Source organism: Cucurbita moschata, unplaced genomic scaffold (assembly GCF_002738365.1).
Source record: "Cucurbita moschata cultivar Rifu unplaced genomic scaffold, Cmos_1.0 Cmo_Scf00001, whole genome shotgun sequence".
Lineage (NCBI taxonomy): Eukaryota > Viridiplantae > Streptophyta > Magnoliopsida > Cucurbitales > Cucurbitaceae > Cucurbita > Cucurbita moschata.
In genome coordinates, this window is record NW_019268517.1 from 8,939,499 (window position 1) to 8,954,680 (window position 15,182).

The 15,182-nt window shown below is 36.2% G+C and overlaps 3 protein-coding genes across 5 annotated transcripts; 1 reads left to right on the forward strand and 2 right to left on the reverse strand.

Moving 5' to 3' along the window:
- Window positions 1–95: 95 nt before the first annotated feature.
- Window positions 96–3,831, reverse strand: LOC111433611. 2 transcript variants are annotated; one of them, XM_023070738.1, is made up of 13 exons: window positions 3,424–3,831; window positions 3,135–3,199; window positions 2,738–2,810; window positions 2,579–2,597; window positions 2,347–2,466; window positions 2,153–2,222; window positions 1,589–1,632; window positions 1,422–1,463; window positions 1,284–1,343; window positions 1,134–1,201; window positions 990–1,047; window positions 796–913; window positions 96–356 (listed from the first exon to the last, which is right to left on the reverse strand). In XM_023070738.1, exons 1-12 carry the CDS (start codon window positions 3,717–3,719, stop codon window positions 824–826), a joined length of 1,005 nt encoding a protein of 334 aa, XP_022926506.1. In that variant the 5' UTR covers window positions 3,720–3,831; the 3' UTR covers window positions 96–356; window positions 796–823. The 2 variants fall into 2 exon arrangements, with proteins under 2 accessions (XP_022926506.1, XP_022926593.1); XM_023070825.1 differs by having other exon boundaries at window positions 96–361.
- Window positions 3,832–5,461: 1,630 nt separating this feature from the next.
- LOC111433803 (heme-binding-like protein At3g10130, chloroplastic) lies at window positions 5,462–7,679 on the reverse strand. The gene is made up of 8 exons (XM_023071065.1): window positions 7,383–7,679; window positions 7,203–7,289; window positions 6,982–7,052; window positions 6,760–6,861; window positions 6,573–6,677; window positions 6,316–6,451; window positions 5,915–6,024; window positions 5,462–5,813 (listed from the first exon to the last, which is right to left on the reverse strand). Exons 1-8 carry the CDS (start codon window positions 7,603–7,605, stop codon window positions 5,739–5,741), a joined length of 909 nt encoding a protein of 302 aa, XP_022926833.1. The 5' UTR covers window positions 7,606–7,679; the 3' UTR covers window positions 5,462–5,738.
- A 1,132-nt stretch (window positions 7,680–8,811) lies between these two features.
- LOC111433007 (uncharacterized protein At5g03900-like) lies at window positions 8,812–14,973 on the forward strand. 2 transcript variants are annotated; one of them, XM_023070011.1, is made up of 14 exons: window positions 8,812–9,389; window positions 9,602–9,709; window positions 9,803–9,903; window positions 10,015–10,095; window positions 10,182–10,254; window positions 10,346–10,411; window positions 11,073–11,156; window positions 11,923–11,988; window positions 12,636–12,778; window positions 12,861–12,947; window positions 13,025–13,088; window positions 13,183–13,326; window positions 13,592–13,755; window positions 14,644–14,973. In XM_023070011.1, the coding sequence occupies exons 1-13, from the start codon at window positions 8,991–8,993 to the stop codon at window positions 13,733–13,735; spliced, it is 1,560 nt and encodes a 519-aa protein (XP_022925779.1). In that variant the 5' UTR covers window positions 8,812–8,990; the 3' UTR covers window positions 13,736–13,755; window positions 14,644–14,973. The 2 variants fall into 2 exon arrangements, with proteins under 2 accessions (XP_022925779.1, XP_022925696.1); XM_023069928.1 differs by having other exon boundaries at window positions 13,592–13,750.
- Window positions 14,974–15,182: the final 209 nt, after the last annotated feature.

Below are 15,182 nucleotides of genomic sequence, written 5' to 3' on the forward strand. Positions count from 1 at the left end.
CATTGACGGATTTTCTTCTATCAGCATGCATATGAAATATTTAGACAATATTCAACCTGGTTTTCAGTTTTTATCGCAAGCAATCACGAGATGAATGAGTTTAAGTCGGAGATCTTAAGCAAATAGGGCGAAAACTATACATGTGGTGAATATGAACAGTAACAGTCAACATAGAAAACAGAGTATTCAGCATGATCTCGAGTAAGGAAATATCAAAGAATATTCACCTACAAGTGAAATTGAAAGTTCGGGGATTCATATGGCTGATCTTAAGAAGGCCTTCAATGAACGGGCAGAAAGTTTCTTTATGTGAAGTGGGGTAGAGGAATTCCATTAGAGTTATACAGACCCCCTACCTGTCCTGTCACAAAAATTGGTGAGAAAATGAGACACATTGAATGGATCATATTCATATGCCAAACTTTGAAACTTCTAGTGCATAGATTCTGCCGGAGAAATCATTTAAAAGTGATTTCTCAATTTGTCAATAAAAATAAGGAGAAAAAAAAAACAGAAAAAAAAAAAAGAAGAGAGAAAATACTTCATAATAAAATAACAAAGTCTTGGTAATATAATATTTTTTTAAATTGAATTTGGGGCAGTATAAAATTAGTAGGTATGTTTTAATACTATCTTGAATGTTACAAATCTATTAGACTTTTTAAAGTTCAATGACTTTGAAACTAAACTTGTAATTTATCCAAAAAAAAAAAATCTAATATCATAAATATTGGAAACTCAAAAATAATGTGTTCACGCCTTCACGGTGCAAGAACGGGAGAATAAGAAATAGACCTGGAAAATGGCTCGCAAGCATGGCTTTCTAAAGAGCGTAAGTTGCTTGAAGATACTCCACAATTTCAGCACTTTCAAACATACGCACCCCAGTGTTGGGGTCATCCAAGTATGGAACCTATCAGCCATTTAGTGCAAAATATCATTATTATCTTTGCTTGTTGGAGAACACTCAAAACATGACTAAGAAGTACCTGAAAGTGTCCTGCTTTCTCGTACAACTCTTGTCGTTTCGGGCTCCCACGAGCGCAACTGAATTAAATAAAACAGGAGAAGTAAACATCACAAAATATTGATGTACTTAGCTTTACTAAAGCATTCATTTTAAGAGACTTTACTTATGTACTAAATGCGGTAACTCCAACTCTACAAGTACTTCACGAACAAGTTTGCAAAAAGGAGAACCCTGACAGAGAAGAGAAGCATCGAGATTCAAATATAATGAACTTATAGCATTAAATTTTCAAATAAGTCTCTGATTAAATGACCTCATATGCCCATATTTCTAGTGGGGCAGGTGGTAGCTTTGATGGCTTATAGATAGAGCCCTGCAATTAACGGAAGCAAGGTTATTTACAAAATTACCAAGTCTCATAAATTGAAGAGGTAAGAATTTGGAAATATACCCTGCCCATACGACCAATCATAGCAAAGCCTTCTGTCAACGTCTGCAACAAGAAGCTAAGTAAAATATAGCTCAATGATGAAACTTATTACCTTACCCTATTACAATTTTTTTTTTCTACAGGTCAATAAATACTAACAAAGAAAAAAAATGGAGTGAACTACGAACCGTCAAAAGTCCAAGAGAGAGAGAAAGAGGTACATTTCCATCGCCTACATGAACAAAAATCATTATTAAAAACTAGAATGAAGAAAATTTGATAGGGTATGTTTTGATCACTAAAACTGCTCTAATGGTTAAATGATGAAAATTAAAAGCTTAAGGAGTGTAATGCTCAAGCATCGAAGCAAAAAAAGTATCATTTCCTACTTCAGCATTGATATGATGGAAAAAGTTCTAAAATTATGAAAAAGAGATTAAGCCTGTTAGGAATAACGACTCTCCACAATGGTATGATATTGTCCACTTTGAGCACAAGTTCTCGTGGCTTTGCTTTAGGCTTCCCCAAAAGGCCTCATACGAATGGAGATATATTCCTTATTTATAAGCCCGTGACCATTCCCTAAATTAGCCCATGTGAAACTTTCTCCTAACAATCCTCAACACAGTCTTCTTCTCCTTTAGGAACAATCAACGTTTAATAAACAAAGAAAAAATAATAATCTATTTTCTAAGATATAATTAGGGGAAAAATGGATTAAATTGATTGTATCAATTGTGAAAAGTCCTCACCATAGTTTTGAACCAGATACTTGATTATGTCATCTGATTCATACATTGAAACTCCTGTGTTAGGATCAACCTGCAATCAATTTTTCAGTAGTGGAATAATTGAGCTTCCATGCATTATCAACTATTTTGAATGAAAATTCAAATTTTGATTTACTCCAAATAATGAATGAAATGGAAAAATGATAGTTTCAAACCATATATGGAAATTGCTGCTTTCCTCCCATCTGAAGAACTTTGGGACGGAAGTTTGGACCATTCCGAGGGCATGGATAGAATAGAATATCAAGATCTAATATAGCAACAATTTCCCTGACCTGCGAACACCCAAAAAAAAAAAAAAAAAAAAACGGAAATGTCATGGGAGTAATGAAAAAAATGGAAATGCAAGATCCTTCATTTGATGAAGTTCTTTTGGAGTAAAATTACCTTCCGACAGAATGGACAACTGTATCCGTTGATGACAATCCATGAATTGGGATGGTAATAAAAAGAAAGATTGAAGTTAGTTTATACTCAATCATAGTAAATTCATAACACGTCAAAATTTGAACAAAAAGGTCAGTCTAGGCTTTGGAACACAAATACCTCTCAAACTCATATATCTCAATAGGCTTCGTGGGACGAGGTCCCAACTTAGAAGTCTCTTTGACCTTGAAACCTATTATTAATTTAACAAGTGGCACAGATTGCAGGCAAAGACATCAGTTCAAAAGATTCTACTCCATGATCATAGCTTTTGGTTAAAAAAATTGCCATACGAGAAAATCTATCTCGAACTAGTTCAAATAGATAAAAAGAAACTTGTGAATTCCACATTCTTTTACATTCGTAAGTGTCCAAACAAACTTACACACCTCAACTATACTATTTTCACAAGACAATTGGAATTCCACATATTTAAGTGAAAAGTTCTAGGATAAACATCTTGTAGCTAATCAACCAAAAAAAAAAAAAAAAAAAAAAATCTAATAAGAGTAGTTACCAGCAATTTCAAGAGCATATTTGTCTGGGGGAAACTCATTTTTGGGAACCAATGATGCCGAATACCTAGCAAAATACAGCATAGAAGCAAGCCCATTAAGAACATTCCAACTTCCAAGCATCCATGGTCACACTCAACGAGAGTTATGTTACTGAAAGCTCACTCTGAGCATCTTATATAGTTGCAATACGAAAGGCCATATTACCGACTTTAAACGAAAAATTAAAAGAAAAAAAAAGGGACTAAACTTTTTACATTTTAGAAATAAAATAGACAGAAAGTTTCATACCCAGAGACAAATATACCAGTACCAAGCCTAAATACCAAGGCAAGAGAAGCGCCCAAGACATCAAAAATCTTGTCCGGTCTGACGCCGAAACGCTTAGGCTCCGGTGGCTTGAAATTGGGCGGAGGAGAAAATGAAGATGAAAACCCTACGTTTTCGTTTTCTTTAGTCCCCACGGAAGTTGAAGAACTCTCAGACGGCCGTGAGGTCGCTCGAATAGAAATTGAGCTTTTCGGGGTTTTAGTGCTCGGAAGTTGTCTTAAGAACAGAGTTGATGACAAATTCAGAGCTCCCGCCATTTTTCCGCTCCAGATTCTGACCTCCTGCTTGTCTCCGGAAGCTGGAAAGGTTAAGCACGTGATTTGCAGGCGTAAATTGAGCAAAAATATATTAAGTTAATAATAGGTGGTCCGGAATGTGACAAGTACTCTAGTTTAGCATTCTTTTCCTATTTATCCTGGGCGTGTGGATCGGATTATTTGCTATCCCTCAACATGAAACTACATATCGTCACTTTCTTCACGTCGCCTTGCATTTCGAACTACATGTCGCATGTTGCTTGTAAATTGTAATGTAATCCCCATGAAACTTGGGCCTCCATTACTATATATCCTCTTATTACCCAATTTCCACCTTTTTGCCATTTTGACTTAATTCCCTTTTATAAAAAACTAATTTCAATTGAAAAAAGAAATCAGATTTACAAATTTTTCTAAACTATTAAACTACTGAAATTCGTAAAAAATGACAAGAAAATTCATGAGAATGGTTGAGTATATTTTCTACTTGATAAGTACACTTTTGCAAATAAAGATTGAAGAGTTAGGGATTACATAAATACGATGTAGAGTGGGGACGCCCTCATCATCCTCAATCCTACAAGAAAAATATTAATATTTCATAAGTAATTCAAATGACTTAACTGCCATTCTATTCTTTTTTTTCCCGTAGATTTGCTTTTAATCAAGCATGTGAATATGATTTGTACTTTGAACTACTCACTTTTAGTGCTCTAAGAGGTTGGGGTGGGAGCCTATTTTCTTTTATATTATATATATTAAAAGAACTATCCAATCAAACACAATAGCTTCCAGAATTTTTTTCTTGTTTTATTACTGTAGTTCACCTATTCTGAGTCAATATGTATCCAACCATCCATCTTCAAATCCTATACTTACCCTTCACTCAGAAATCGAAGTTCTAGCAGTAGGATTTCCAGCTAAGCATTCAAAGGCAGTACAATGACTAAGTAACCAACTCTTTGGCTATACGGGAAAATGTCAACAAAGTCGGTAAATAAAACGAGAAGAAATGGAACATCCATACGAGTTCTCACCAGGTGGAGTCGGATTTTCATCGCTACGCAATGTCTTACAAGCTGCTTCTAGTCATCTCCAGCCGGACGCGGACCTGCTATTTCGTTCCACCTCAGTTTCCTAGAGCTAACAAGAAGCAGGTTAGATTTTTTAATCCCAAGGTGGGAAATAGTGAGGTAAGGAATGAACTGGTAATAAAAACCTGAAGCTAGAAACCTGCTAGGAATGAACAATTTCCCAGGAGTTCATTGCATTTTGATGCAAACAAGCTAGAAACCTGAAGCTATAATTCTCCAGGAGTTCATTCCTAATAATTTAAAGAATACAGTCTCTGTAGTTTCCATCTATGATCACCAAAACAAGGATAAGAATAACAAACAGAATAAACAAGCTATGATGGAGAAAATATAGGGCAGACAGAGGTTTGAGATCACAAATCCCAAATACGGAATTAAAGTCCTCGTTGTATTTCTGTCTCACCTAGTTATGCTGCTGTATCTAAAAACCTTTATAGGCTGAAACCGCCAATTCAATGAACAAGGTCAAAATTATATAAAAAACTACCTATTCCTAAAATCGAAGTTCACATTTGAATTCTGGGCCAGCCAGCACAATTGGAGTAGCAGTTGGTTTTCCAATCCAATTGATATTACAATTATGAGGTATTTCAACTTTATATCATTCCACATTTTTCAGTTTGTTATAATGGACATAATCCCGCAGAATAAACATGAAGTTCAGTGTATCAGCATTTATCCAACTCCAAGGTTAATGGAAATTTAAACCATTATATCTGAGAGGTAGACCGGGATGAAATATTGAAGCCACTGGCATTTTCAAATCTATAGTATTGAGTTCCATTGGTGCACTATCCATTACCTAATGGAGTTCTATTTATAAGTGAAAGTGACATTTATACACACATATACAATCCATAATATGAGTAAAAGGGGACTGTACAGCAGAGGTGAATTTCGAGATCGTATGATGGTAATGATGCTGCTATATTTCTTTCCTCTCAACTTCAAGTGCAATCTCATTTCGACGTTGAAATGGAAGAGTAAAGGGTGGATTATACTGCAAACCGCATACATAGAGAGTTAGCAACTATCAAAAAGCAAGCCAAGTATGCATTATGAAAAAACAAAGATATTACTTATTTTGGATAATCATAATACCTGTGCTACCTCCACAAAACTACCCGCTTTAACTTGAAACTCCTGGTCGTTCTTCAAAGCATCCCTTAACCTAGTTTCTCTTCGTTTAACTTCTTCATCAGTGACAAAACCTAATTGAACAACCAATAATAATAATAATAGTAAGAAACACAGTTGATTTGCGTAAGAACATTTGGAATCGAGGCTCCTGAAAATGTCATCTCACTATCAGCAACATTGTTTCAAGTGTTAAAAATATTGAAGTGTGATGATGTAAACTTGGCAGCAAATATTTAGTAAGTAATTGTTCAAAGAATTTGAACTTTTCTGGCAATATGCTTGGAGACTATGAAATGGTGCAAATTTTTCAATGAAGTATTCTACATAGAAAGAGTCGAGTTTCTAGATTAAATAGAAAAGACCTGAAAAGGCTATAACTGCAACAATTTTTCTTGGGACTTCTTGAATCCTAACAGAATTATCTTGGGGCACTGGCAAGTTTGGACCATATTTGGAGGGCATTACAAATGACATCTTCCACTGATCTTTACCATCGACCTGAAAAAACAAGGATGGAATAAAAAATTTACAATCTCACAATGGAAACACATAAATACCATATATGAATACGAGAATGAAGGAAAGATGTCTAACTGGTGTCAACATCTGAAGAACTTACATTTTTCGTAATTACAGGGGTTGTCATATCCATTTTTTCCCCATCAGATTTGGTTTGGCTCGTCAAAACAGGTGTTGTCATTTCCATTGTTTCTTTAGCCGTGTTCTAGTATTACAACCAGATTTAATATTGGATGAAAAACAGAGATCAAGATTAACAAATTTCATCTTGGATGCTTCAAATCTACCTTACCGAAAAGGTACCCCGCCAAGACATTGAAGGATTGAGATGCGCCATTGAAATCAAATCCACTATTTCCAGGCATGGTTGTTTCCGCTATAAAGTATGGCTGTTCAACCGATCATTGCCATAGTTTGTGTGAGCTAATTTTTAGAATAAGTCGGTATTATGTTTAGCAATGAAGCAATGAGTCTGTACAAAAGTAAATTGAGGAGGTCGAAAATTATACCTCAACCTCTCTTATCTCGTATTCGTCTCTTCGACTTAAGACCTTGAACTTCATAGTCTCGAGATCAGGAACTAGATTAACTCAACACCAATTAATAAACTAAAAATAATAATAAGAGACAGAAATACGAACTATACTACATTAGAGCTAAATCGCAGGACAAAACTCGCAAGTGAGAAATTCACAACCTATCACACAGTACAAACAAAAAATATAAATACCTGCCATCAAAGCCTCCTCTAAGTTCCGACTCTCGAACCTTTTAGGCAACAAGTATTTTGAAGTTTCGGAAGCCAATTCCAACAAGACTGCAGAACAACCGAAAAAATAGCGGATTAAACAAGAACAACAACTGTATCTTCGAGTTCAATCAATTACCAAATAAGATAATGAAACATTACCGCGCTGAGAGAGAGAATATGTTTGGGAAGCGAGAGCAAAAACAAGAGAAACTCGAGCTTCCTGGGAGGAAATGGTCCTTCGCGACTGTGAAGAAGCTACTGCAGTGCTATCCTTGACCGTAGAATCAGCGAAGATGAAGCTTGAAGACGATCGTTGACGGATTCTCGAAGATTGAGGACTTAAAGATCCAAACGAGAGGACGAAATGGTTGCAGTGGAACATTTTTTCTTCAGCGATTTCAATGTACTGTCGCAGAGAGTAGAGTTTGTGAGGCCTCGGTGACGGTTGAGTATATTATTTCCCCGCGAATCCACTTCCATGGCGTCGCCACAAGCCACTCTTTAAGATGGGCTGAAATTTCAAGCTTGGGGCTCTCCTCTGGGCTGAATCTTCAAAGATAGGCCCAAATCGCAACATCCCAAGTTGGTCTATCCCGTGGGCTGGGCCCAACAAATGGTATATTTTACCTCTTCATAATTTATTTTATGGCGTATATTATCCACTTTGGCTCATTATGTATGACCGCCAGTCTCATAGTTTTTAAAACAAGTCTATTAGGGGTACGTTTCAACACCTTTATAAGAAGTGTTTCGTTCCCCTCTCCAATTAATGTGGAATTTCACAATCCACCTCTTTGAGCCCCAATGTCCTCGTTCACACACTGACGGGTGTCTGACTCTCATATCATTTGTAACAACTCACTACTAGCCCATTTTGTCAAATTTGGCCCATTATATATTATCGTCAGCCTCGCGGTTTTTAAAACACGTCTATAAGAAGAGGTTTTCACACCCATATAAAGAGTACTTCGTTCTTCTCTCCTACCAATGTAAAATCTCGTATTTACTTTGGATCAATAAGTCTAAACTTAAGCCTACCATATAAGTGGTAACTTCAAACCCTCTACTTTCTTAACTTTTTTTAAGACCTGTGATTATTAAATATATATATTTAATTAAATTATAAATGGGCAACGAGGAAGGCCATAAATAATTGACTCATAAACAGACTTAGAATAGTCTTGATTAAAGCGCAAATGACACTGAGTCGAACTCATGGCTTGGATTAAGTCGAACCCAAAGTGCTCAAAGGCCTTTGCCAAACCTATCCTGGATGGGCTAAGGCTCAAAAGTTAAGCTTAGTAGATCAAACCCTTTCAAATTCAAGCAGCTTTTGAGTATTGTGCTCGAGTTAGGTTACGCAAACCCAATCCTTATAAGAGTAGAATACCAACCTTCATATAATTTACACATTGGGATGCGTTTGGCTGGTACTATATATATATATATTTTTTTTAAATTATTATTATTATTATTATTATTTTGTTATTTATAGATATTGGTTATTTCTATTATCATTTGGATTGTGTTAATTAAGCTAATTTTGTAGATCAACGATAACACGATTATTTAATGTTTGTGTCGACTTATTTTCCCGGGTAATTGACTGAGATACGCGTTGAAGAACAAAAGGGTGGAGAAAGAATTGAAGAAAAACAATCCCGTCGCCTCCAAATCAGAGCCACTCACCGTAGGATTGTCACCCACTGCACCTATTTCGACTTCCATGGCCAATTCTTGAAAGCTTTATTCAAATTCCTCAAGTTTATGCGAATCATGGCGACAATCTCCACTTCTTTCGCCATTTCACAGAGTTCTCGCTTCTATTTCCACCCGCTCATTACTCTTAAACCCTCAATTTGCTTAAAGCCCTCTCCCGTTACTTTTCCGGCCATCCATACGCGGATTTCGCCGCTAGACTGTAGGGCAAGGGGTTCGGTTCCGGTTGTGAGAGCGGGCATTGACATTCCTTCCGATATCAGACCTGGAAGGTCAGTGGAGAGCGATAAATTGCCGTCGGATGTGAGAAAGAGAGCGATGGAGGCTGTGGACGCGTGTGGAGGGAGAGTAACCATTGGAGACGTTGCAAGCAGGGCGGGACTTAAGCTCAATGAAGCTCAGAAGGCTTTGCAGGCTCTAGCTGCTGATACCAATGGCTTTTTAGAGGTATTTGTTGTTAACTCATAGAGTTGCATGTAAATTTAGGCGCTAAACCAAATATAATATTGCATTGGATATGCAAGAGTAGTTCATCTTCCACCGGAGATGACAAAAGGAAACACTAGTTTTGTAATATCTGTAGACTGTAAAAGTAAACTATAGGCATTTTGAAGTTCTTAATTTTGTGACTGCAAAATTTTTCAAGATGTTCTTAACAGGTTTCTGATGAGGGCGACGTTCTCTATGTTTTCCCCAAAGACTATCGTTCAAAGCTTGCAGCCAAATCGTTTTGGATAAAATTTGAACCTCTCATAGAAAAGTCAAAGGTATCGGTCAGGGAATGTTGGGTTTATCTCTGAATTGTTAGTGTTAGGGAACAATTTTTGTGTGTTTAACGGCATTCTTAACTCAATTTTCAGGCCGCTGCCGAATATCTTGTCAGGGTTTCGTTTGGCACGGCTCTAATTGCTTCAATCGTTCTTGTATATACTACAATTATTGCTCTTATTTCAAGCAGAAGGTTCGCACTTTATTTTCAATAGTGAATCCTTTTCGCAATCCTTGATCATGAATAATATAGAGTACTGGTTTGAGGTAACTTCAAATTATTGATTCAAGTTTAATGATACAGTGAAGAGGATAATCGCGGAAGACGTGGCAGATCATATGATTCAGGATTCACATTCTATTTGAGTCCGGCTGATCTTTTCTGGTAATATGTTTTTTCTTTGTCACACAATTGACAACTTTGTTTTAGAGGACTTTTGGCCATCATTCATCCTGTTTGCGTTGTGTAAGGTACTGGGATCCATATTACTATAGGAGACGTCGACTACAAACAGAAGATAATAAGATGAACTTTATTGAATCTGTATGTGATTAAATGATCTCTAGTCTTTATTACAATCCTGTTCTACTTTAGCTCAGATTTAAATGTTAACTTTGAAATGGTCTTCTTTTAGATTTTCTCATTTGTTTTTGGCGACGGGGATCCAAATCAAGGAATTGAAGAAGAGAGATGGAAGTTGGTAATATTTGAGGACTGTGTTCAGTGGTCCGTTACTTTCAATATTTTATTTTCCTTTTTTCTTCTTGCCTTTTCCTGTTGAAATTTTTACATGAATCTAGTGTCTTAGTTCTTAACGAACTCCCTCGTTCTGAAGGGATTTTCAGTTTTGTGTTCCTTTTCCTTGCTCTTAACTTTTTCCTCTCTTGGATGACCTTTCTCAGTATGAATTATTATCACGATTGCTCCTCGAAAGACTCCCCTGTTTTATTATGAAGTTACATTTAATGTTTTTAGTTTTCTGTTTATTAGAAAAGAGTTTGTTGGGACAATTTACATAAATGATGTAGGACAAAAAAGAAGCAAAAGCCAGTAAGCCGGTTGCAAAGTTTCTTGACATGGATGCTAATTTCGTAATCTTTCTAGATCGTCACTGTTCATCTTTTGTTAATATTGGCTTCATTTTTGCCCCATTGTCATGCTTATATTGAGTTAAGGAGAAACTTTCTTTGCATTATCATCGACCATGTACCACTAAGTCAATCTCAGGCTTTTTTTTTGTTTTTCTTTTTTGCACTTTTCTGTAATATAAAGTTAGTTATAATTGTTATCTAAGAGTAGTTTGTAGACATCATATGTATACGTAACTATTGATATCAGTTAACATTTTGAGCTATACGCAGATTGGGCAATACATCACCTCCAACGGTGGGGTTGTAACTGCTGAAGAGCTTGCACCTTATCTGGATGTGACAGAGGGGAACACAGTAAGTTAATGTTAGACTTTATACATTGTTCATTGGCAGGCGTCAAAGAAGGCTTAAAGCGCCTGCAGAGGTCTTCCCAACATCTGCACTTTCTACCTTTACCCAAACAAAAAGAGTCCTCTCCTTTAGAATGTTGCTAAGACTGATAATTGATTTCCAAGGGCTTTTCAACGTTAACAAAGAAGAACAGCACAAAATCCAATTCTCAGGAACAACACCATACTAGCTGATTATAATACTATGCCGTGGAGCTGTCTCCGTGCTAGGTCCTTAGACTCCTTACTGTTAAAATTCCTCAAGATTTTGTCTATATCCTTTTAAACCCTGCTGGAAGTTTTAAGGATAGAGTAGAAGTAGTTGGGTTAATTGGTTGAGGTGCTCCAATTCCGATCACCCTTCAGCATGCTTCCACTTATTAAGGTTGCAAGAGTCCAAAGCAGACATGCAGAATATCTTAAGATTTGGGATTTCTCAAAAGAGGGGAGATCCAAGTACTGAAGGGACCAGTCACCAACTTCGCACTTGAAATCATCAGTCACTTCTTTCACGTTTGATAATGTCAGTCAATACCAACCATAATGAACTTAGCAAAATTGACCTTAAGAATTGGTGCCTTCTCAATGATGTGAATAATTTGGTCGTGGTTGCCAACCATCATTGGTTGGCGGCTATTTGACATTTTGATGGGTAGAATCAACTCATATTTTATTGTAATTAAAATCTAATTTTTCTATTTGACTTTGTTTCATCCTCTTGATGATTGCAGGATGATGAATCATACATTTTGCCAGTTCTTTTACGTTTTGATGGCCAACCTGAAATTGATGAAGAGGTATGTTTAACGAGGTATGAAATGCTTGAATGGGTACAAATAGCTCTAGTTACCCATATTTGAGGTCAATAATATATGAACATAAGTCAGTTGCTACCTTGAGCCTTGAAGTGGTATGCTAATACAAAGCTATGTAATGAATCAATGATATGGTTTTATTGAAATGAAGAATTAAATAGTACTGCATGATGTGAATTTAGACATTTTGTTCTAATTCTATATTAAATTAAAATTAGCCCTAAAAGCTTAAGCTATTAATGTTGGATGAAATTTTATTATTTGATAGAATATTTTTGGAGAGTAGTTGCCAGTAAGTAAAAAAGGATTTGTTGGAAGTGTGCAAGGTGCAATATCAGCTTCACATTCAGGGTCGGGTAGAAACAATAAGATAAATTTTGAGGGAAAACAAAAAGGATTTTGAACATGTTAGGGGTAAAATTTGTCCTTATTGTTAGTATAAATATGTAAAATCTATAAAATTTGGTGTTTATAATGACTTTCAATATTCTCTATGGGAAACTTTCATAACTTTATGTATTTTTTCCTAAAGTGTTGCCTATCCTCTTCTGCGCTCTGTTTATTGACATGTCACTTCGATTTCTATAAAACATATATATAAATATTCACTAAAAGTTATTTATTTATAGGGAAATATTCTATATCGATTTCCCTCCCTTCAGCGCACAGCTTCTTCTCAGCGGAGTGGAAGGAAGGAGTATGTGGGTAGAAAATGGGCTGACTGGGTTGGAGGGATTGAGAAATTTTTCAAAGAGAAGGAATGGGTCTTCAGGTACCGTGGTTAAGTTTCTTCGTCTTGTTTGGGAGTATAATTTAAATTTAATTAATGATCAGGACCTTTTTTTTGTCTGCAGTAAAACAAGTTATTCAGAGAGAGCAATGGCTATTGGATTGGGAGGGCTTAATCTGTTTGGTGTTATAGTCCTTGGAGCCATGTTGAAGTATGGATATTTAGACTGGATTGTTTCGTCGCGGTTTCTGAAAAATCTAATAATTTTCCCCAATTCCATTTTTGAAGGGATGTTGCCGTTAAACCAAGTGGACTTATCAAATTTGTATCAGATATATTTCCTCTACTGCAGGTTTGGTTTGTTGTAACTTCAAAATTCAGAAATTTATTTAACGTCATTTAATTACTTTGGTAAAAAAAAATTTGATTATGAGAAAACTGTGCAGATATATGCTGGTTCTTTCTTCGCAATTCCATTGGTCCGGTGGTTCATTACCCAGAAGAGAAATGCTGAAATAGGAAAAAGAAACCAAGCAAGGCAAAAGCGTGCCCAAGCCCTTGAATTGCCAGATGTGTCACTCAGGCGCAAGGTAATTAATATTTAGATCACCAAAATAAGTTCGCTCCTCAGTAGATCTAATCATCTGTTTTAGGAGCGGATTGGTGCCAAATTTAAAAAGAAAGTACCATATGAACAAAGCTCTATTTTGTTTCTTTTTCTCCTCCCAGTGTTCTGTTTTAGCGTCATTTTAGTACCCTGACGATGTCTATTTCAATTCCTGCTTCTTAATCTCTTACCTCTGCATCAATTTTGTTTCGTCAGAGAATCTAATTCTTTGAATACAATCTTATCAGCTCCTCAGTGCCCGAGACATGGCCCAAAGAACTGTGATTGGTCAGGATCGAATTGTATATAGTACTGATCGAGACTTAATTGAACAAAATTATGAGCTCCAAGAGTGGGAAAGGAAATTCCGAGAGATTGAAAAGTCAGATTAGAGGATTGGCCAATTGGTAGGGTATTGTATCTCACTCTTTAATCACTGATTGTCATTCCCCTATTGTCATAGAGCTTGCGAAGCTGTATTTGCTGTTTATGTGCACTTACCGTAATGATCAGGCTATAAGGATGAAATTAATATTTCTGTAGATAATTTTTACATAATGCAACGGCTATTAGACTGCAAATTTTTCTTCATTGATAATTTTACTACTGACGGGTAGATAGGTTTGGTGATTTATCTGTCAGGAGAATTATACCCCAAGGGTGTAAAATGAAAGGAGAGAAACGTCCTTGACTTCATAGTCCAAAAACTTGCTTAGTTAGGTCTTTGTTTTGACTTTTGGAAATACTCGACTACTTTTTCTGGAGCAGGTAGACTTCCTAGAATAGGCAGAGAACCAACAATACGATCGGATGAAAAATGAAAGAACCAACTATACGATTAGATGAAAAATGAAAGAGGAGAAGAATATAATTGGACTCATTTTTAGAGCATAACTCAACTAGTTAAGATATACTTTTGATCTCTAGGTCAGAAGTTTGAATCTTCCCACCCCACGTTTTGTTGAATTAAAAAACAATTCCTAAAATGTTGTGAAGTCTCAAGAATGTTTGCTATGACCAACATTGAGATGAAGCAAACACGCACTCTAGGAAGAAGGGAGGGAACATGAAGAGACTGAATAGTTAATATAACTTAGTTTCGAATCTTTTTTTACCTCAAAATAGATGTGAGTTATGAATACACAAAGGGCACACAAGTAATACGACCGAAGAGTTTTTTTTGGCAACTAAATGTAGTAGGGTTAGCCAGTGTGATCCGATGCAAATAGTGTAGAGGTTCACACAAGTTGACCCTTCGACCTCTTCTTAATTGCATCTCACTAGTTTATTTCTTTTGTAGATCCATGATTTCAAGGTCTCGACAGCAGCCGATCACCGAGATTTGATCAAGCTGTTGATTAGCTCGCAGGGTATGTGGTTCGCTTTTAATTTTGGTTGGTGAACTTGAACCTCCGTTGTGGGAGACTGCTGAAGACTGATTCTGCTTCATAAAAAGTTCTCTCTTTAGGATTAGACTGCATAATAATTATTTACCATGTTAAAAAATTGATGGGGGCAGGCTGGGAGAATTGGTCTTGGTAATGGCAGATTCTTATCCTCATCTATCTTTTTAACGCTGTAAAATTAAATGAACCAAATTGAAAATATAGCACAGAATAATTTGCATTTCTTGTTTGGCTTCCACATTCAACAGAAAAATCTGTAAATTGATAGCTTCAATGATGTCTGCATAATGTCCTTTGGCTGTGCGTTTTCTAAAACGATGTTCCCAAAACTTGGCTTGGAGTTTGAAAACACTTGTAAGAGAGAAGCAAATAAATTCGAGTCGAAGTAGAATTACAGTATTTATAAGCTTAAAGGTTGGCTTTATGCAGGACA

Bases quoted from the DNA above. Each gene is read 5' to 3' on its own strand.
- LOC111433611 (XM_023070738.1), bottom strand. From the start codon at position 3,719: ATGGCGGGAGCTCTGAATTTGTCATCAACTCTGTTCTTAAGACAACTT. The intron at 2,811-3,134 runs GTAACTACTCTT...AATTAATAATAG, and splicing joins ATATGCTCTTGAAATTGCTG to GTTTCAAGGTCAAAGAGACT. The intron at 1,633-2,152 runs GTGAGGACTTTT...TTGTTCATGTAG, and splicing joins GTATCTGGTTCAAAACTATG to GCGATGGAAATGTACCTCTT.
- LOC111433803 (XM_023071065.1), bottom strand. From the start codon at position 7,605: ATGTTCCACTGCAACCATTTCGTCCTCTCGTTTGGATCTTTAAGTCCT. The intron at 6,678-6,759 runs GTAGATTTGAAG...TTGTAATACTAG, and splicing joins CGGGGTACCTTTTCGGTAAG to AACACGGCTAAAGAAACAAT. The intron at 6,452-6,572 runs GTAAGTTCTTCA...TTGTTTTTTCAG, and splicing joins CCCCTGTAATTACGAAAAAT to GTCGATGGTAAAGATCAGTG.
- LOC111433007 (XM_023070011.1), top strand. From the start codon at position 8,991: ATGCGAATCATGGCGACAATCTCCACTTCTTTCGCCATTTCACAGAGT. The intron at 10,096-10,181 runs GTAATATGTTTT...GCGTTGTGTAAG, and splicing joins AGTCCGGCTGATCTTTTCTG to GTACTGGGATCCATATTACT. The intron at 13,089-13,182 runs GTTTGGTTTGTT...AAAACTGTGCAG, and splicing joins ATATATTTCCTCTACTGCAG to ATATATGCTGGTTCTTTCTT.